Source organism: Macrosteles quadrilineatus, unplaced genomic scaffold (assembly GCF_028750875.1).
Source record: "Macrosteles quadrilineatus isolate MER2022 unplaced genomic scaffold, UCM_ALF_1.0 Scaffold_2__2_contigs__length_208266976, whole genome shotgun sequence".
In the NCBI taxonomy this organism is placed as follows: Eukaryota; Metazoa; Arthropoda; class Insecta; order Hemiptera; family Cicadellidae; genus Macrosteles; species Macrosteles quadrilineatus.
In genome coordinates this window covers 135,823,407-135,844,958 of record NW_026542595.1, presented here as the reverse complement: position 1 = coordinate 135,844,958, position 21,552 = coordinate 135,823,407, and the positions used below count along the sequence as shown (strand labels likewise).

General features: G+C 35.3%; 1 protein-coding gene across 1 annotated transcript in view; it reads left to right on the top strand.

The window, feature by feature from the left end:
* LOC128988171 (ribosome biogenesis protein BMS1 homolog) overlaps positions 1–17,162 on the top strand; it is a 36,953-nt gene extending 19,791 nt beyond the window's left edge. The window contains exons 14-20 of the mRNA XM_054409406.1: positions 122–310; positions 5,106–5,236; positions 5,963–6,071; positions 12,505–12,775; positions 13,253–13,428; positions 13,767–13,916; positions 16,218–17,162. Coding sequence (XP_054265381.1) covers positions 122–310; positions 5,106–5,236; positions 5,963–6,071; positions 12,505–12,775; positions 13,253–13,428; positions 13,767–13,916; positions 16,218–16,418 — 1,227 coding nt within the window. The 3' untranslated portion in view covers positions 16,419–17,162. The remainder of the gene's footprint in view (positions 1–121; positions 311–5,105; positions 5,237–5,962; positions 6,072–12,504; positions 12,776–13,252; positions 13,429–13,766; positions 13,917–16,217) is intronic.
* The last annotated feature ends 4,390 nt before the right edge of the window (positions 17,163–21,552 follow it).

The following is a 21,552-nucleotide window of genomic DNA, read 5'->3' as shown; positions in this document are numbered from 1 at the left end:
TGGATAGACACATATTATATGAAACATTATAGGTATCATCCCAAACCATCGTAGTCTTTCTTTCAATCATCGTTTGGTTCAATTGTCAGATTAATATAACCCAAGATGAACTGTTTTCCAGTTGAACCGTAGCCAGTTCGAAGGACTGGATGACGCAGTGAGGGTGCAGCTAGAGGGGTTCAGAGCTGGTATGTACGTACGTGTCGAGCTGCAGCAGATGCCTTGTGAGCTGGTGACCAACTTTGACCCGACCTATCCCCTCATAGTTGGTGGGCTGCAGCCTGGCGAAGAGAACATTGGATATCTCAAGGTTTGTACTGATTGTTCGTAGTGTTTGACGTTTTGATCTAGCTTGATGAGTTGTATCATTCACTTGACCAAAATTTTTAGTTTGTAAAGGATTTAGATTTCTTTGTTCGACCTGAAATCCTAATTCATCAGAATCGATGAGTTTGAAACAAATATTTAGCTTTATACAGTCCAACCTCAGTATAACGAATCTGAAGGGACCGAACTGAATATTCGTTATACCAAGGGTTTCGTTAAAACGAGGTTCGTTATATAGAGGTTATGTTTGCAGGAATTTCGCTAAGTCGAGGTTCAGAACCAGCGTCGGTCAATTTAGGTCGGGATTAGACATCATTAAAACACAGTTAAAGTAGCATAGGCTACAATACTTTACAGTACAGTGTTTACATTGTACAGTAGAACCTAAATTATCCGGCATAATAAAGGGGAGGGATCTTGAATATTGCGCAATCATGACAATGGCATTGACCTTGCTTGGTACAGGTTAAAAAACTGTAAGTTTAAAATCACAGCTTGTTCTAACCCTCCTAAAACCTAGCCAAACACTGTATTGCGTAGTCATTAGTCATAAACCATGTAAAGAACAAAACAAAACAGTAGTAGAAAGTTTTGTAAGCTACTGCTCGTGATAGGCCGGTAGGCTACTTACAAGGGTGGCGTCGTTATGCTTTCCCTGAAGGGTTTGAAGTGGAAGCGGGTGGATGTTCCAAATTGGTTGTCTGGTAGTTTACTTCAAGATAAGCAATTCGAATTTTGTGCCTGTAGCTATATAATTAATGGATTTAAAATTTTGGCAATTGGAGTGTATAGGTCACCTAGCTCAGATTGTGAAATATTTTTAGATAGATTAAGCATGTTAATTTCCCACTTTTCCAAAAAGTTTGTTAATATAATTTTAGGAGGGGATATAAACATTGATGTTCTAAAAAATAACCCTAATCATAAATTACTAAAAAGAACACTAAAAGTTCATAAAATGTGGTATCTGGTCAATTTCCCAACTAGAGTTACTGAGGAATCTGAATCGGCAATTGATAACTTTATAATTAAAAACTGTCATGATTGCAAAGTGACTGTTGAGGGAATTGTAACTTGTCTATCAGATCATGATGGGCAATTGCTCCTTATAAAAAATAAAAACCTAAATAATACAAAAGAGGTTCAATCAACTATAAAACGTACAACTCGTAACTTCAATATTCAAAATTTGAATTTATTTAAAAACCTCTTGGAAAATGAGATTTGGGAGAGTGTTTACATGGCTCCTGTTGAAAGAAAATATGATGAATTTTATAGTACATTTAAGCATTTTTTTGACATTTCGTTTCCCAAAATTACTGTAACAGAAAAGAAACGCAAACAAAATTGGATCTCAGAAGACCTGAAAAATGAAAAAAAAGAACTACTACAATTGGCCTTAAAACTTCGTAGAAACAAAAATCCTGCCTTGAAATACGAGTTAAAACAAAACAAACTGAAATATAAGGCAAAACTAGTCAGAGCTAAAACAAATTATTTTGAAAATAGAATACAAAAATCAGCCAATATACAAAAAACAGTATGGCAGATTATAAATTCTGAAGTTGGGAAAGGAAAGGGAACAAGAAATAAAAATATTACTTTGAAAGAGGGAAATTGTAGCTTAAGTGATCCTAGAACTATTGCTAACATGTTCAACAAATATTTTACTAATGTTGATCAGGATGTCAGTGGCAACCAATGTGAGAGCAAGATTGAAAATCAAAGTCTTATTGAAAATGAGCAATGTATTAAAAGAGGTTTTGATTTAAAATTTATTGATGCGGGGGAGGTGGAAAAAGTAATTAACTCTTTAAAAAACAAACATTCTGTTGGACACGATGATGTCCCTATTAAAGTTATAAAGCATGCCAAAAAATGTCTGAGCCATATTTTAAGTCATTTAATAAATTCATCTTTTGTATCAGGAATTTTTCCAAATCAATTAAAAAAATCTAAAATAATACCAATTTATGAGAAAGACGACCTAGAAACTGTGTCAAATTACCGTCCTATTTCTCTCCTACCAGTAATATCAAAAATTTATGAAAAAATTGTTAACAGTCAGTTATTAAATTATTTAGAAGAATTTAAACTATTAAACAATACTCAGCATGGATTTAGGCCTGGAAAATCTGTAATTACAGCAGCAGTGTCATTCATAGAATCTATAATTGAATCGGTTGATAAAGGGGAGTTCATAATTGGAATTTTCATGGACCTAACTAAGGCATTTGATAGTGTCAACCACACCCAACTGATAGATAAATTACTCATTTTAGGGGTTACAAAAAATCAATAAAATGGTTTCAGTCATACCTAAATAATCGTTGTCAGTTTGTAGAAATCACACATAATCATGATAACAGAATTACGACATTTTCTTCTGAAACTGAAAGGGTTAAATGTGGGGTACCCCAGGGGTCAATCCTTGGCCCCCTGTTGTTTTTATGTTATATAAATGATGCTGGTGGTGCACTCTCATGTTTGCCTCAGAACAATCTTTGTTTTTATGCGGATGATACAAATCTCAAAGTATCGGCTGAGTCAGTGCAACAAGTTGAAATTTTGAGTTTTGTTGAATTGGCAAACATTGGAAACTTTCTAGAGCAAAACAAATTGAAGCTTAATCCCAAAAAAACTAACTTTTTAACTTTTAAAACAAATCAAAACAAAAAGTTAATTAAACCAAATATCATGTATAATGCAGAAGAAATTGAACATAAACAAAGTACACAGTTTCTAGGTCTAATTGTAGACCAAAATTTAAACTGGGATGAACATGTTGATAAACTCCTTTCAAAATTATGTTCAGGACTATATTCACTCTCTAGAATGTCTTATTTTTGTAACCATAAAACATTAAAAAACATATATTATGCTAATGTCCATTCGCATTTATCCTATGGTTTGTGCCTTTATGGTTCAACTACAATAGCAAATTTGGATAGGATACTTAAACTTCAAAAAATAGCAATAAGAATAATTTTGAAATTAGAACACAACGAAAAACAAAAAAAAAAAAAAACCAAAAACAAATTCAAAGAACTGAAAATTTTAACGGTATATGGCCAATTCATTTACGACACAATTATTCTAGCAAAAAACTCCTTGAGCACCTCTGAGACAAATTATCACCCATACAACACTCGGCATAAAAAATTCCTTATTTCTAGTAAACACAAATTAAAATTCTATGAAAAAAAACCATCCTATATAGGATTAAAATTTTTTAAGCATCTTCCTAATGAAATCAGAAATGAACAAAGCAGGAAGAATTTCATGAGAAAACTAAAACTTTATTTAGTAGAGAAAGCGTTATATCCCTGGAAGAGTATTTTTCCACCTCCCTTCTTAGCATTAGTAATTAATTCAGTTTTGATTATTTTCATTTCCTGGTTCTTGGTTTTTAATGTACATAATGATCCAAGATATGCAAATTTTTAAATTATTAATTAAGATAGATTTAAGTTTGTTGACGCCATTCAATGTACAAAACTGTACTTTATGAATAAAGCATATTTGATTTGATTTGATTTGATTTGAGTACAGTTCTGATTTATCACAACAGAGGTATGTCAATAATAATCATTAACTATAGCATTGGTGTTGCTAGTTGAAACAAATCGTATTGAAAACAATACAGTAAATTATTAGATAAGACATTATAAAAGTGTATAATCATAGCCAACTTAAAGATAATAAAAAAAAAACTCGAAAAACACTCGAAAAAGGAATGTTAAAATAACGATGTTGCTATTCTTTCTCTTTGGTTTTTGTTTTTATATTCTTTCTTAGGTTTCTCTTCATCCAAAAATTGTACAATTCACCATAGTTACTTATCGCCCAATGACAGCTTACTAAACATTACATCGTCATCTCAGTCCTCAGTGAATGAAATCAGTTCTCAGTTGCAACATAGCGCGCGCAGCGAAAGCAGACAGAGATGTGTAAAACCACGTAAAACGGAGCAGACGAATGTTAGCGCAAGCGATGACGTCACCTTTCCATTTCATTTGATAAAGAAACAAATTTTTCAAAAACAATAATGGGGTGGGGGATTTGTTATATCGAGGGAAAGACGTAGACAATTCGTTATGCAGAGGTTAAATTCGCAATGTAGAGGTTCTGACAATGATAAATTCGCTATATTGAGGTGTCTTATTTTAGCCGAAATCACGAAAAATTCGTTAAATCAAGGTCATTGTTATGGTTTGTTCGTTATGTAGAGGTAAAATATACATTGTGTCTTATGGAGAGTTCTAGGGGATTTAAAAAAATTCGTTATATCAATGAATTCGTTGTATCGAGGTTCGTTATATCAAGGTTAGACTGTACATACACTAATTGATGCTAGGTTTATGGGCAGAGTGTTTTAGCTAGATAAGTACATTTTAAATTCTGTACATCAAGAAGTTTTGAAATGTTATTTTTCTGCCTCTACTTTCATGGTTGTTTGAGGTTTTTTTCTTCCTTTCCTTCCTGATCTCACTATTTATACCAGATTCATTTTTTCAAATCCATTTTCAGTCTTTTTGTTAATTGAATAAAGCTATAATCGATTTATTCCATTCTCTAACATGAATGCAAAACCTTAGAGCACCCAGTTGATTTTGTGATTAGTTCACCAAGATAATAAATGCTACCTAAAATTAAAATTGTTACCTCTTATTGGTTCCTGAGTATTGGGTAATGTATAATTTTATCAGCTCAAGTCCTAACTCAATTGTGGTTCATGGAATGATGAATTTAATTTTAATAATTCTCGCTTGTTATAGGTCAGAATAAAAAAACACAGATGGTACAAAAAAATCTTGAAAACCAGAGATCCTTTGATAATTTCTTTGGGATGGAGAAGATTTCAGACGTTAGCGATATATTCTAAACTTGAAGATAATCTCAGGCACAGGTAAATAAATATATTTGTAGACACAAATTATGTGGTCTAATATTTATTTATTTTATTTGTTAAGTTTATTTAGACTTTTATAAGTTTATATTTAGTTGTTCTTAAAAATGACGGGTTTGTTTTTAGGAGAGCGATGTCGATGACCTTGAAATTTAACAAACGTAGGTTTACTACTACTGCTATTGGAATACTATTTATTTAGTTTGAATGGTAGTTGTATAACATCTGTTTATAACAAATTACGGAAAGTAAATAAAAGAAACGTCTTATAACACTTAAAACATATATTTACGCTTATACTGTTACTCACAAGACGGTAAATATACAAAAAAGATGGTAAGTGGTTACCAATAATATATGTTAAAAGTGTTAAATTAAATAGTGTTAAGTGTTAAGTTAAATATATGTTTTAAGTGTTATAAGACGTTTCTTTTATTTACTTTCCGTAAATTTAATAACACGTACAATGCTGATCAAGAAGTTATTTATAACAAATTGTAAAAGATGTTCACAAGGATGCATTTATGCAAAGTAATTGTTATCAAGGATAGTGAGATGAATTATCAGATTCAGTACTCCAGGTAGAATTGTACTGTCATGTTTTCTTAGGTTAGGCTTGTCTTGTCACATAGTTTGAATTTCTCGTAGTTTTCAGTAAAATTGATATGGAATAATATTTTATTATTTTAAGGATTTTACTAAATTTAATATTTTAATTGTCCTCAGAATGCTGAAATACACTCCTGAACACGTGGTTTGCATGGCTCATATGTGGGGACCGATCACCAGGCCTAACACTGGGTTTCTGGCTGTGCAAGATGTGGCCAGTAAACAGGTTAGTTACAAAAAAATCCCATGTAGATTGATTACTGGTACAAGTGGGTAGCATATTTCATCAAAAGAGTGGCTTGAATAGATAAGCAAGTTTGACAACCACCTTTGGAAAAAATGAATGTGCGTATAATTTCAATAACTCAAAAATTTAGCTGTCTATTATATAAAAAATTAATAAAATTCAATAAAAACAACAAAATAAATAAACAAAAATAATAACAATAATAAAAAATATTTTGATAATGCCTATTTTTCTTGCTGTTTTGCCTTAATGGTTCGAGTCGTTTAATTCTTCTTTCTCACCATGCCCCTATTTCAAATTGTTAGTTTTACCTAACTGTACAAAATTTTTGTTACTAATAAATACTTACCCCGCCAAAAAAACTGAATACACTTAATACAGAGGGAAACAGACAAACCCCGCCAAAAAAACTGAATACACTTAATACAGAGGGAAACAGACAAACCCCGCCAAAAAAACTGCATACACCGAACACAGAGGGAAACAGACAAACCCCGCCCAAAAAACTGAATACACCTAATACAGAGGAAAACAGACAAACCCCGCCAAAAAAACTGATTGAAAACACAACAATCAATTCCACACTGGACCTGGGCCAAACAGCCTCTCTTATTCCACTCAGTGACGATGAAGATGCTGAATCCACCGAAACAAGAGCACATCCAGGGAAATTCATTAGGAGTAAATCTGTGAACACAAACAGCGGCAGAGTATCTATGATTACAGAGGAAGACCATCGTAGCCTCGAAGGACAAAAGATTTTTGCATTTCCACCAGAAGATACCCCGCTGATAAGCACACAATTAATGACAGATGAGGATCTACAGCACACATGCCGCATCCACCTTATTGACACACAACACCCAACATCATGTGAATACAAAACACTGCCACCCGAAGCTAGACCTACTATAATCAGGAGACTACAAAATAGAAACCTATCCTTTAACAACTTTATTACAGCTCAAGACAACGAGGACAACACTCACATTGTCATATGCTCAACAGGAATAAATGGCAATTGGAAGAGGAAACTGTTCCGGTTCCTTGAATTGGCAAACGATTGTATAAAATTCCCAGTACTTTTCTCTATCAGACTCGAAGAATTCATAGAAACTGCCAGCCTCAGCAAACTACACATCAGAGAAATAATACAAATACTACTACAATATTCATGTAATGCCTACCTACATCGTTTCCGGATTTATACACAAACAAAAGACTACAAAAAAATTATTGATGATCTCATTGACCACACTACAGACAGGGTACAAAGGAAAATAGCAAAAATATTCCCAGGAAAAGAAAAAACCTCGTACTACAGTACTTGGAGAACAACTCGGGGAACGTACACAGGAATTAACACCTATCAACCTCCATGTCTACCATCCAACAGTGAGGAAAGCTTCGCTCAAGCAGCGATGCTTGAGCAAAGAGAACTTTGGAAGTCAAAGGAATCGATGTTGCTACACCACCTTAACACCATATACAAGGAGTACAATATAAGCAGCCTCCAAAAAGACGACCCTAAACTCCAAGACTTCTGCAATAGAACCAAAAACAAATACGCCATCATAAACCTGAACACTGGAAACTTCCTCACCCAACAAGAAACAACACACCCAACACCTTACCAATTCGGTTTCGATGGAGCACGTCTAGTGCAACTACTGAGGAAAGGTAATGGAAATTATGCAACTGCCCCAAACAACATAGCAATTAATCAAAACATCTTAGTATCAGACGAGACAATACTCCTAAACGAACTACATCTCTATAATAGCACAAAACACATTGACATTAAAAACTCATACAACACTAAACTGAACTTAGTCCAAGGTGTGCCAGGATGTGGGAAAACAACTTTCCTACTCAACAACTATGCTACAGGGGACCTCATCCTGTTTCCTACAAGAGATGCGGCAATGGACTTCCGACAGAGATACAAAACCAACCACCCAGACCATAGCCAGGCAAAATGCAATGACACCTTCCGAACCGTGCATTCATTCATAATAAACTCCACCCAACATCTTAAGAGAGGAAACACCTATAACAGGCTCTTCATCGACGAAGCCCTAATGATGCATGCCGGAGAAATACTCTTTGCAGCCATTTTATCAACTGCTAAAGAAGTATTGCTTATTGGCGACATTAACCAAATACCATATATAAACAGAGCAGAGAACCTAGAAGTTAAATACCACAACATTACAGAAATAGCCACAACAACAAAAATACTAAACACCACATACAGATGCACAAAGAGCACCACAGCCATCCTCTCAAAATTCTACAGCCAAGGAATGCAAACCACCAACCAGACGGAGAAAGAACTGGCGACACAGCAGTATCAGGGACTAGAAAGCCTGAACCTCACTCTCAACAAAAATAAATACAAATGCTTGGTCTTCAAACAAGCTGAGAAAAGAGAACTAAACAAGCTAGGTTTCAACGCATCTACGATACATGAATTTCAAGGACGGCAAGCAGAAAACATAGCTGTCATACGAACATCTGCTAAAAGAGAAGAAATTTATGAATCGCAGCACCACTGCATCGTTGCTATCTCAAGGCACACACACTCATTCCTTTACATAACACCCAGCAGTAATGATAAACTAGGCCGTTGGATACAACAAGCAAACTTGCTTAGCTCCCAGGAACTTTCCAAATACCACATCAACATTGAGAAAATCGCAGAACCACCCCTCCCAAAGTATAAAAACACACTACAAACTAACAAAAACCAAAGTTGCACACAAGAACCCCTAAACACTCCCACCTCCCAACATCATTTTTTAGAAGAACACCCTCATCCCAGAGAAAAGCACAAAAACCAGCTCAAAGATGTAACACATCCCCTCCGACACTCCGTACAGTAAAATTCCAAACACCTAATAGCCAACAAGGACTTAAAATTCTACACCAAAACATAAATTGGTTATCTAAAAAAACTGATAGACTAGCACACTTCCTCCAAGATGAAGACCCGGACCTGATCATAATAACAGAGCACGGCGTAGCACAACAAAACTTGCAAAACACGTGGGTAGAAAATTACTCACTTATTGGAGGCTTCTCAAGGAAATCCCATGTCAAAGGAGGAGTGGTCGCTTATGTAAGAAGTGGCTGGGAAAAGCATGTATCACTCATATGCACAAGTAGCGAGGAAACAGAACTAATTTGCGAAACTGTGCTCTTTGAACTGAAGCTAAACAGGAATCCACTGCTGGTCCTCGGAGTATACAGGCCACCAAGTGCAAACCTAGACCAAGCCATCGATATACTCTCTGAACTATATAGTGGTTTAAATTACCTTGTTACTGTCAAAACGATCCTTTGTAGTTAGTAGACTACAGCTGTTTCATGCTACGAATGGAGCACATCATCAGGTCAGAAGAATGTCAAGTAGTCATCATATTCCTCGCAGTGGAGTTCGTCAAAAGTTTAATAATAAATAGAGAACAAAACACATAACACACGGAAACACGAAACATTTAATATTGGTCGACCAGACGACGGTAACAACACACGTGATACGGCGCCGGTAGAGGGTGAGTCGCGACTGTCACGTGCCGTCGGCGTTGACCCCTACTCCTACTCCACTGTTATCCTTATCTCGTTCCTTTGTTTTCTGTTTATTGTGTATATGAATAGCGGTATTGTAGATGATGTTTGATTCGAATGATAATTGTTCATTTAATATATTCTCTGAACAACTGGAAACAGTGCTCACTACGGATAAGCAAATATTAATAATGGGAGACATCAATGTAAACAACCTAGTTGATGACAATGAAAACGAAAAAATTGAAGAACTCCTAACCTCCTTCAATATCTCAAGACTGAGGCTACCTCCCACTCGAATTACAAGTGACTCAGAAACATCAATAGACTGGATATGCTCAAACATTGATAATCAACAAATAGAAACCTCAGTTATAACATCAGGACTATCTGACCATACCGCACAAATCGCAAAAATCATCACTAGAAAACCGATCATCAACAACATCAAAGAAAATAAACGAATCTTCAACAGAACAACAATAGATAACTTTAAGACACAGCTACAAGAACAAGACTGGGAAACTATAATACAAACTCATGACGTAGATGAAGCCTACAACAATTTCAGCAACATCATCCAGACAACACTAAACCACGCCTACCCTCTTAAAACGTCAAGAGTTAAACAACATAAAAGGAGACAGTGTTGGAATCAAGAATCGGCTAGACTTAAAAATGAATATATAAAGGCCTTAGAAAAGGAGCAAACAACCGGACTTATGGAAGACAAAGCCAGAACAACTATTAAAAAAAGGGAGTACGACCAGCATTTGAAAATGCTTCGGAAAGAAAACAACACAGCTCACATAAACCAGGCTGAAAACAAGTCCAAAGCACTGTGGCAAACAATAAACCGAGAAAGGGAAGCGAGATCAAATACTGAAAACCAAATCCATCTTCAAGTCAACAATAAAACAATAGACGACCCAATAGAAGTTTCAAACTGTTTTAATGATTTTTTCTCATCAATAGCCGACCGAACACTCCAAAATAACAATAACTCTAGAACCAATGCCTTAACAGACCACTTACCAGCAACACATCACACACTCCAGTTCAGACGGGTCACACAAGAAGAAGTGCAAAAGGCCATTCAATCTCTAAAGATGAAAAATTCATCCGGAACTGATGAGGTATCAGCTAAACTTCTAAAAAACTGTAAAAATGAAATAGTAATACCCCTGACAGACCTCATAAATAAATCACTCTCACAAGGAAAATTCCCAGATAAATTAAAAATAGCTAAAGTCTACCCAAAATACAAAAATGGACCAACGATAGAAAGAAACAGCTACAGGCCAATCTCCCTAATATCAACATTTTCAAAAATAATCGAAAAGATAGTACTAGCCCAACTCCTACACCATCTTCAAGAACACAACCTTCTCAATAGTCAACAGCATGGATTTATCAAAGGCAGATCGACAGCCACAGCCTTAATACAACTGACGGAGCACATACTAGACCAACTAGAAGAAGGCAGCACTTCAACAAGCCTCTTCCTAGATTTTAGTAAAGCTTTCGACTGCCTAAACCACGAACTTCTTCTACTCAAGCTGGAAACACTAGGCGTGAGAGGAAGAGCAGCAGAATGGTTTAAAAGCTACATTAGTAACCGGAAACAGCTTGTGGAAATAGCCTACATAAAGAACAACACTAAGTATAAGGCCCAATCCAAAGCTGTAGACGTGCAAAGAGGAGTACCCCAAGGATCAGTACTTGGCCCAGTCCTTTTCCTCCTTCTCACGAATGACCTACCTAGTTGGATTGGGGAAGATGGACACACCACCATGTACGCAGATGACACGGTTCTCACATTTGCGGACAAAACAATGGAAAATCTGGAAGAGAAAACCAACACACAACTCCAGAGAACAAAGCAATACTGTACCTCCAACGACCTAGTTCTAAACGAAAGCAAAACCGTTCAAATGACTTTCACCACCAAACGCAACAACACAGACATTACAATACCGGGACTACAAACACAAAACACCACAAAATACCTAGGCATCATAATTGACTCCAAGCTATCATGGAAACCCCACATAGACCAGCTCTGCAAAAAGCTAAGTTCAAGTCTCTACGTTATACGTAGGATCAAGCAAGCTTGCAGCCCAGAAGTAGCCAAAGTTGCATATTTTGCTCTATTCGAGTCCCACCTCAGATATGGCATTGCGACTTGGGGTGGAACATCAAAAGGCAACCTGGAAAGAGTACTCCTAAAGCAAAAAAGAGCAATTAGATGCCTTGCCGACCTGAACTACAGAGACAGTTGCCGAGAAGCCTTCAAGAACCTTAAAATTCTCACATCAATTTCACTCTACATAAGAGAAGTCATTATCCACACCACTAAAACAGCCCAGCCAAGACACAGAGACATACACCAGCACAACACACGACATGCCGCCAATTTTTCCCTCCCACAACACCATCTGAGTCTGTACGAGAAGAAACCATCCTACAAAGGTGCTCTGTACTTTAACAACCTACCAGAGCACCTCAAGAGAGAACAACCCAATCTGCTCAAGAAGCACCTGACAACATGGCTTATGGACCGGCCGTTCTACTCTGAGGATGAATTCTTAAACAATAAGCTACCATGAAAAAAAGAAGAAAAAAATTATAATTGTAATTGCAAATTACTGTAATAGTTTACGTACATACTGTACATTTTATGTACCTGACGCATGAATGTTCTCTAGGAATATTTCAATAAAGATTTTGTCTATTGTCTATTGTCTAATATGTCTTTCTAGCGACGCTTTGACAACAAATTTGTTAACCTTCATAACCTTACATAAAATAAAGTTATTTATCATGCAATCTGTTTCTCCAGGCAGGTTTCCGCATAGTTGCCACTGGGTCTGTGGTAGATTGTAACAAGTCTACCGATGTTACAAAGAAACTGAAGTTAACAGGAGTTCCGTTGAAGATTTATAAGAAAACTGCCTTCATCAAGGGAATGTTCAATTCTGCGTTGGAAGTCGCCAAGTTTGAAGGAGCTCGAATAAAAACGGTTTCAGGCATCAGAGGAATCATAAAAAAAGCTGTCAACAAACCCGAGGGAGCTTTTCGAGCTACTTTTGAGGACAAAATTCAACTTAGTGGTTAGTAGAAGATTGTAATATACAATTGTCAAATTTAGTAAAACCTGATCCAGCATCAGATTGAGAATGTTTTACACTGAATAAGTCTTTGAGGCATGCTTTGCAGAGTTTGCAAGTCATTGGCTGAGGTCATGGGTACATAGCACTTAGCTTAGCAGTAATTTTTTCCCTTTTCCCATACTTTTTTTTATCTAGCTTCTACTCATCAATGCTATGGTACGGTGCTGCTTTGTCATGGAACTGTATCAAAATATTTTACAAAACCACTTAGGTAAAATTGCTATTATTATTGTTTTTCTCAATACCGAAATTACAATAGGACATGAAAAAGTGATCTGTAACCTATCAATAGCCCGTGTACCCTCTATTAGTGATATTTATGCTATTCTTGCATTACCACTTTTTAGGGTGATCAGTTTGAACTTCCTTTTCAATTATTTTTGAAAATAATCATAAACAAGTAAAATTATTTGACAGACATAGTGTTTTGCCGAACATGGTACCAAGTGGACATCCCGAAGTTGTACAACCCTGTGACATCGTTGCTGTTACCTCCGGATCAGAAGAATCTGTGGCGAGGGATGAAGACTGTTGGTCAGCTCAAGAGGGAACGAGGACTGCGAAGCGAGCCTCAGAACGACAGCTTGTACACGGTGAGTATTGCAGACTATACTAACTTATTCTTACTCCCATGCCCATGTGATACCACCAAGATAATACTTGGCCTTACAAACCATATGCTAAAGCAGTTTATACGCATTAAATGTTTGATAGATTTATATAGACTCCAGCCTATCCCTAGGACGTATGAAAGTATGATTTGAAACAATATTTTACTTCAGGCCTGAATTTTGAACTCTTTTCCATTCAGGTAAAATCAAAAAAATCTAGGCCCTTATGCTCTATGATGTTACATCCTCAGTTTGAGGTTAGGAGTATTTCTGGAGCGTGCACAATTTCCTTGTTACTTAAACATTGCTGTCTTTCACAGCCTGTTGAGAGAGAACCGGTTGCCTTCAAACCACTGGTGATACCTAAGAAACTCCAGAGGGCTCTCCCTTACAAGGACAAGCCCAAGGTTTTGGCCCCTGTGAAGACCAAAGAGAAGGTGGCTGTGATCAGAGATGTGCAGGAGGCCAAGGTAAATATCTTGTTTATTCATGTAGTTTTTACAAAGTACTAGAGTATGGTAGAAGTTATGGAATAATAATTATTTTGCTGTAAAAGAAAACCAACTAACTTAAATAAATAAGTTGTCTCCATTATCTGCCATTTTGTCTCATCCCTGTGACAATTGAGTAATCCTGTGCTATTCCATATATTACAACTGTACAATAAAGCAATTACATTGAGCCAACACCGTTTGTCGCTCCTGTCCTTACTTGGAAAATATGGGCTTCGCTTTCTGAACCTTAACCTTTGACTATGGATAAAGCTAACCTTTCTATTCCCATGTTAAATTTGTTATCAATTACTGACAATGTAAATGTTAGTTCTGTTGAGTACACCTACTTTTTAACTACCCCGAACCGAAGACATATTATTGTAAACTCTAGAATTTTTAAATAACATCAACATTTTTTATCATGTTTACTCACAGTAATAAAAACTAAGGGTGAAAATAGAACTTAAGACTTAAGTACACCCTATGAGTTTTACTCAACTGTGTACTTTTTAATAAGAAAATGGCCACAGCTGGTGTATTTTGATGGGATGTCTACTTTTTTACTTTAGTATCCAAAAGTCAACACCTCAACTTGACTGTACCATCTTATTGTTTTCGTGCGCTGCATGACAAATTGTTTATCTAGCCCTCATATGTGCAATGTGCATACCACGTAGTCAAAGTGCAAAAGTAGATCTGTGGATTAGGATCCCAGACCATTTACCCTAGCATCAACACAAAGCTCCACTGATTTCCCTTGCTTCGTTTGCTCTAAACCTGGACACAAAGTATATTCCTGTACTTTATTCAAAGAAAAATCTCCTCAAGAACGGCATGAACTAATCAAATCCAAGCAACGTTGTTTCTCTTGTCTTGGAAATCACAAAGTCAGTATCTGCAAATCGAAAAACTCTTGTTTTAAATGTCATAAAAATCACCACACCCTGTTACATTTAGAACCATCGAAAAACCTCACATCAAGAAACTCAGTATCAAACCCTTCTCTCACCTCCATGTTAACTGTCTGTGATTATGAACATCATTCCTCCTTTCCACGGTTTATCAAACAAGAAGAAACTTCCTCATTTTCTAAACAAACTGAAGACAACATTTTGAGAAAAAGACATTTTGTGAAGACTTATTCTAGACAACATTCTAGTATACACCACGATAAGCTACCATTCAAGCGTTGTCACCCTCCTCCTGAAGACTATTACACCACTAAAACAAGATTTTTCCCACTAGAAAAGAAATTCAAACCTCGACTGTCTTATAAAGAAGCAATCCAGAACTCTCAATTTCTAGCTCCTCTCTCAGCAGATCCATCAGACCTATCTTCACCAACACCTGAACACTTTCTGCATAGTACACCTCATGCGATAAAAGTCAAAAGATGGCATCGATGGAGACTACCTTCATACTTTGAAAGAACGCAACAAGTGGAACAAGCAAACACCAAACTTGAAAGTTGGTGATCTCGTTGTGATTCAAGACATCCTTACACCTCCGATGTGTTGGCCACTGGCTAGAATTGTTGAAACTCACCCTGGTTCAGATGACATTACAAGAGTTGTCACAGTGCGTACGAAGAGTGGCCTTCTCACAAGACCGGCAATCAAGGTTTCCCCACTGCCTGTACTTGAAGACTAAATTTTATTACAGTTCCGCCCCTTTTGTTGCTTTAACTTTCTCTGTTTTAATTAGGCCTACTGTTTCTGTACTCACTTGTTAAATTAATTCATTGAACCTGCGGTTCAAGGGGCCCGGCATGTTTAGTATTCTATGGTTTATTTTATTTCAGTCTGGCTTCAACACATGTTTTGGGGGTTTTCAATTTTACTACATGTGATTATTGTTTTGATAATATCAATGTTGTTAGAAATGGTCAAGAAATACATCACAGTTTTTTCCTAATTCATTTTGCATTTATTTGTTGGCGATTTTCTCTATAGATTATGTAATTGTATTTTAAAGTTATATAAAGGACTTTCTCATTCTTCGACAATATTAACCTCAAGACTAAATTCAAGATTGGTAAGATATAATTACTTATTCATGGTAATCTCTATTCAGTTCCATTACATCAAGCCTAAAATTATATTTTACAGTGCCAGGAACAATGTTTTACTGTATGGGGTTTTTTTTTGTGATGTTGGCTTCAAAGCAGGAAAATAAATGTTTCAATGGATAATATTCTTTAGGCCCTAAGCCTTGACTAAGTTGGATAAAAGAGAGACATTTACTAATTTAAAAACATTTACACCATTCTTTTTTTAGGTTGCATCAATGATGAAAAGACTGAAGACAATATACAACCAAAAACAAGAAGATGAAAGAAAAGCTAAAGTAAAACGGCTGAGAGAATTGAAGAAGAAAATCGAAGCAGAAGAAACTAGAAAGCTACAGAAGCAGAGGACAATGAAAAAAGAAGTGTTCAGGACCTTAAGTAAAGCAGACGCTAAAAAAACTAAATTCTGAATGTAGCTTTTGTGAGTTCCTCTTTTCACACTCAAGGTGTAAGATAAGCACATATTTTTATCGTCTTGAGGTATTTAATTTTATAATTTGTTGACAGATCAGAACAACCACTTAAGTGCCAACAAAATTAGAAAAGTGAACATTAATAATACCGTTAGAAAGTGTTATGTTAATGAATGATGTATCATAAGACACAAGGACCTAGGTTTTAATTTATAATGATTTCCGTTTTGTTAGCAGACTTACTTGAGGGAAAAACATCAAATACCAAAAATTAACGCAAATAGGTACACCAAAATACACGAGAATACAACATAAGCAGAGACACAGAATTTATTGCACTGTATGAGGGGGCAGACTCAGGTTCCCGGCCGTCAACTGAAGCTTATTGCGCATTTTGTTTGTATCAGTTTGTTTTGTACTCTTTCCTACTCAGATAAGCCTGATCCCAACTTAACCCCTTATAAATATTAAATCTGAAGGGAAGATATTAAAATTGCTTGTATTTTAAAATTTTTGCTTCATACAATTCAGCTTCAGTAATATTGAACCACATCATTTAACTATATTTATTGTACCTACTAATTATTTTGAAAGACAATAGACCACAAGATTTGTCATACCTTGTACAAAGGCCAAAAAATACAACTGTTGTTTTTTATCATTGAAGTTACACGTGAAAGTGACTGTTATTTTTTTATAAATGGTTGAAACTGTTTTGTAAATACAATATTTTAAAAGTAACCAGTTTTTTACATGTTAATTCCTGACCCAGTGTAATCTGTAAGAATATTTACAGATTTTTTTAATTTGCCAGGGCACCATTTGCAAAGATGAAGTCTTTCACACTAGCCAGGAAGGGTTTTATGTGCCACCAATTTTTGTACCGACCACTTAAAAAGTATGTGCCCAGTGGTAACTATTTCTTGTTGTTGAGCATGTCACATTTCCATGAGGTAGGCGTCTTTAACAATGTCGATCAGTCTTGCTTTTTTCCTGAGGATGAACAAATAAGGCGATCTTTTCCAACAAACCTTTCACTCTGAAGGGGGTGCTGGTGGAACCCACTGGAAGTGAGACAACGACTTGTGTAATCAGCTGATTTCCTGTAATTATGTGTTCGTAAAACTTCGTTAAAAACGTGACTTTTTCAAGGAATAGGGTCTGCTAGCAGCATTCTTAATATAAATACTGTATCAGGTACAATTAGGCAAATATTGCATACTTTTTTGGACAACTGAATAATATATTGAAACAGTTAATTTACGGTTAGATTTCATCATTGAATATATGGTCCACAACGAGTTGGGTGTAAAAGTGGACAAGAGGTTTTCAAAATAAACCAAAAGCACATTTTCATTTATAAATTTAAATTTGACCTTATTTTGTTTCGTCCATTTAATAAATTGCTGGTATGTTATTTCATACCTTTGTTTCGATTATGGTGGCAAAAGATTAGCACAAACAGTTTGTGCTCTCATTTCCATCCCGTCAACCTCACTTTCACGATCAGACATTTTTAAATCTGTGTAATCTACCTTCCTTAAACTTCCACTAACTTAGGTTAAGAATACGAGAGTATCAACAGGAACAAGTCGGATCAACGATTAAATTGGTCAACTGATCAGCTGATAGTTGACGTTCAAAACAGTACCATTTTACTTTTTTCCTCTCAATCCTTGAACCTAATTAGTCTGTTACCCATGTTGTTATGAGAAAAGATATGCTGTTATGAAAGTAAACAGCTGTTAAGTGATACTTTTCAATTCTAAGAACTGAACTGAAAAGACTACTTAAAAAAAAAACGGTCGTAGTTAATACAAGGCGAGTGCCTTAAAAACTTCTATGAGTGACGTTAACACTATTTACACAAGTTGAGTACACTACTTTACCTACGACAGTGTTTTAATTGATAAAAACCACTACTCATAACTTCTAAGAGTGGTTGTGTTTATGTTTGTAACCTCTCATTGCCACTGACAGTGATGCGACGAAACATCGTACCAAACACTAATTGCACCACTCAACAATTAAATTGGCCTGAACGGCTGATTAGTTGAAGTTCGAATAGTTACAATTATATTTCTTCTCTCTCAATCCTATACCTGATTCAAGTATGAGTCTATGGTGTTATGAAAGTAAACAATGCTGTTATGAGACACTTCAATTCTAAGAACTGTACTGAAACGGCTACTTTAAAAAACGGTCGTAGGTAAAGATATTTAGACAATGCAAAAGGAGTATTAGCATTGTTTAGATAAAATATAGAAAAGTGGTCATACATTACAAAAAAAATACATTATTTATCTGTTGTTATTTATCCAATCTTAACAAATAAGGTTTCATAGAAAACTACATAAAATTTACAAACTTTTGTCTTTTGCAACTTTTGTGTCATGTTAAAGGTTTTAGTGAAATTTGGCATCAAATACTTTAAATAGTCGCCATTTTAAAATGGTTTACGATTTTTTCGTGTAGTTTTAAACAAAAATAGGTACTAATAATGTTACATAACAATTTTGCAAAATATCTACGCTGTATCTCAAGCCCTTTAGGTGTTATTAAATCGCTTGTAAAAACATTAATACTGACTGTCGGAAAACAAGGCACCACAGACCCATGTTCCTATGGTGAAATGTGTTTGTATTGGCCTAAGTAATAACGACTATGGGAAACCCGTCTAAATCGAAAGTTACTCTTGAGGTGTAAATTCATCTAACTACGATGGATAGAGTGAAGTTATTAAAATCTTAGTTAAATGAAGGGAGGATAAGCACAATAATGAGTATGGCGATTGTGCACCTTAAAAAACATGATTGATGATTTAGTTCCTGTCATTTATCGGCTTTTGTTTAAGTTGTCCTAAACATTTTTTGAGGGGTCTTATAATTCTATAATTGTTCATGTTAAAGCCACTTTCACTGTATGGGAAAAGGAGTTCATATAATTGGTCTGTCATCTTACGGAAAGAGTCTATATTACTAATAACTGATGGTTACATCAACTTTAGGAAAATCTTTCAGGCCGTATTTGGATTGCTAAGTGAATCGCCATCTTTGGTCATAAAAATACAGAATTTCATCACCATATTAAAATGTTTTTTTTTTAGCGAATTTCCCTATAGGGAAGTAGCTATTACCGTAGGTGGCACGGTAAGACCTAGACCCGGGACCGATTTACTTTTTCATTTTGATGTCCCCAGAGGCCAAAAACACTATTCGTTCAAATTTTTATATATGTATATATATATATATATAGACTTATATATATATATATATATATATATATACGTCCGTGAACGCGATAACTTGAGTAATTTTTGTCCGATTTTGATGAAATTTGGTTTAAAGGTGTAAAGCGGGATAAACTTGAATGAGTTCGCAAACCAGCACGATCGGACCATGGGAACGGGGCTTTACGGGGGGTTTTATGGGGTAAAAATTGGTTTTTCTCACTTTTGACCCTCAAAACACAAAATTTCCCAATTTCTCTTTAGACCTTTTTAAAGAGCTTAAAAAAACAAATAATTTAGTATATAAAAGTATTTTTGTTCGATTATTAGTAACGGAGAAAATTAAAAAAATTGTAAATTTAAAATTCCCATGTTATTCTTATGGAGAATATTGTCAAATGTTGTAGTTTGCTTGTTTATGAATATATTTTGATCAAACTTGGCAAATTTATTTATTTTGTACTAAGCTATCAATATTTTACTCAAAAACACACTTTATTAGTTTCCTTGTAGCAGCAAACCTAGGTACTCGTTAAACCTAATGTTATTAAAATATATTTAACTGAAAATCAATTCAGACAAATGGAAATTCGCTTAGTCGGCAGGTTTGCTGCGGCGGGGGTATTTTTTTTTTGTATTTGATAAAAATATCTAACTACATTCATAACCTAGTCCGGCTTTGTTGGCAACAAATCATGCAAACGAGATGAAATGTTATGGCACTGTTGTATTTCCGCATGTTTGTATGTAGAGAGGCTTAGATGCATTGTTCGCCCTAGCAACATAGTACATGTAGTATATGTACATCAAAATAAAAACCCTGTACACATTATTTTAATACAGTAGAGTCCCGCAAACTCGGCGTAATGTGGACTGGAAGGGCGCCGAGTTTGTGAAATGCCGGGTTATCAGGAACTAGGGTTAAGAATAAGCTTTTTAATCGCCTTTTTTATTCATATTTATTTTACAAGTCAGTAACAAGTCATCAGATGTAGTACAACAAATCCTTGGTACGAGTTGTGAATGATTTGACTTGAGCTGGCTTGAGTCCATGTTTAACTGGGACTAAAAAAATCACTAATTTTCTGAGCCAGGTGATGGCCGAGTTATCCAGACTGCCGGGTTATCGAGTGCCGAGTTTGCGGGACTCTACTGTACTTGATTTGACATTAATTCACCGACTTCACTAAACCCATATAGATAGTGTGAACTTTTGGAAACAATATGATTTGGACAGATCCTTCTTGAAAATTATTATTCATGAAACATTAAGAGGTTCATTGACCATAATGAGAAATCATCTATATGGCAAACATCAAAATTAATCAGTATTATAGCTGTATAATCCTTTGATATTTTATGTGTACTATTTTTCTGTGTCATTGGCAACCTTATTTTTTAAGGCAGAGGTATTTATTTTTATAAATAAATTCTTTTCTCTCATACTCCCATGGTTAGTCTATTCCAAAACTTGGAACACAGCTCACATCTTCAATGTACTAATTTACAATGTTGAAAGTAGACCAAAAAAGGCAAGTACCTACCAACCCCACAATAAATATAATCTAACGCGATAAGGAATAGTTATATGTTCCTTTGACATTGATAAATCCAACTTATTTAATAATATAACATTGTCTAAGTGCATTAAATTCATGATTTTGATCAAACTATAGAAGACTTGCCATGCAGTGGAGAATAAATTTGAAAAATTAAAAATAACAAGTCAAGATTCATCATTATGAGACAAAATTATATTAAACAGAGGTTTGTTACCATAGATACAAGACTTCCTTCCTTAAATTTTCTATGAAAGCGAAGAATTTTTATTTAGCTTGAACAAAACTAAATTGCACTGTGAAAATGAGCTTGATCCATCGAGTGTTTTACACTGTGACTGTG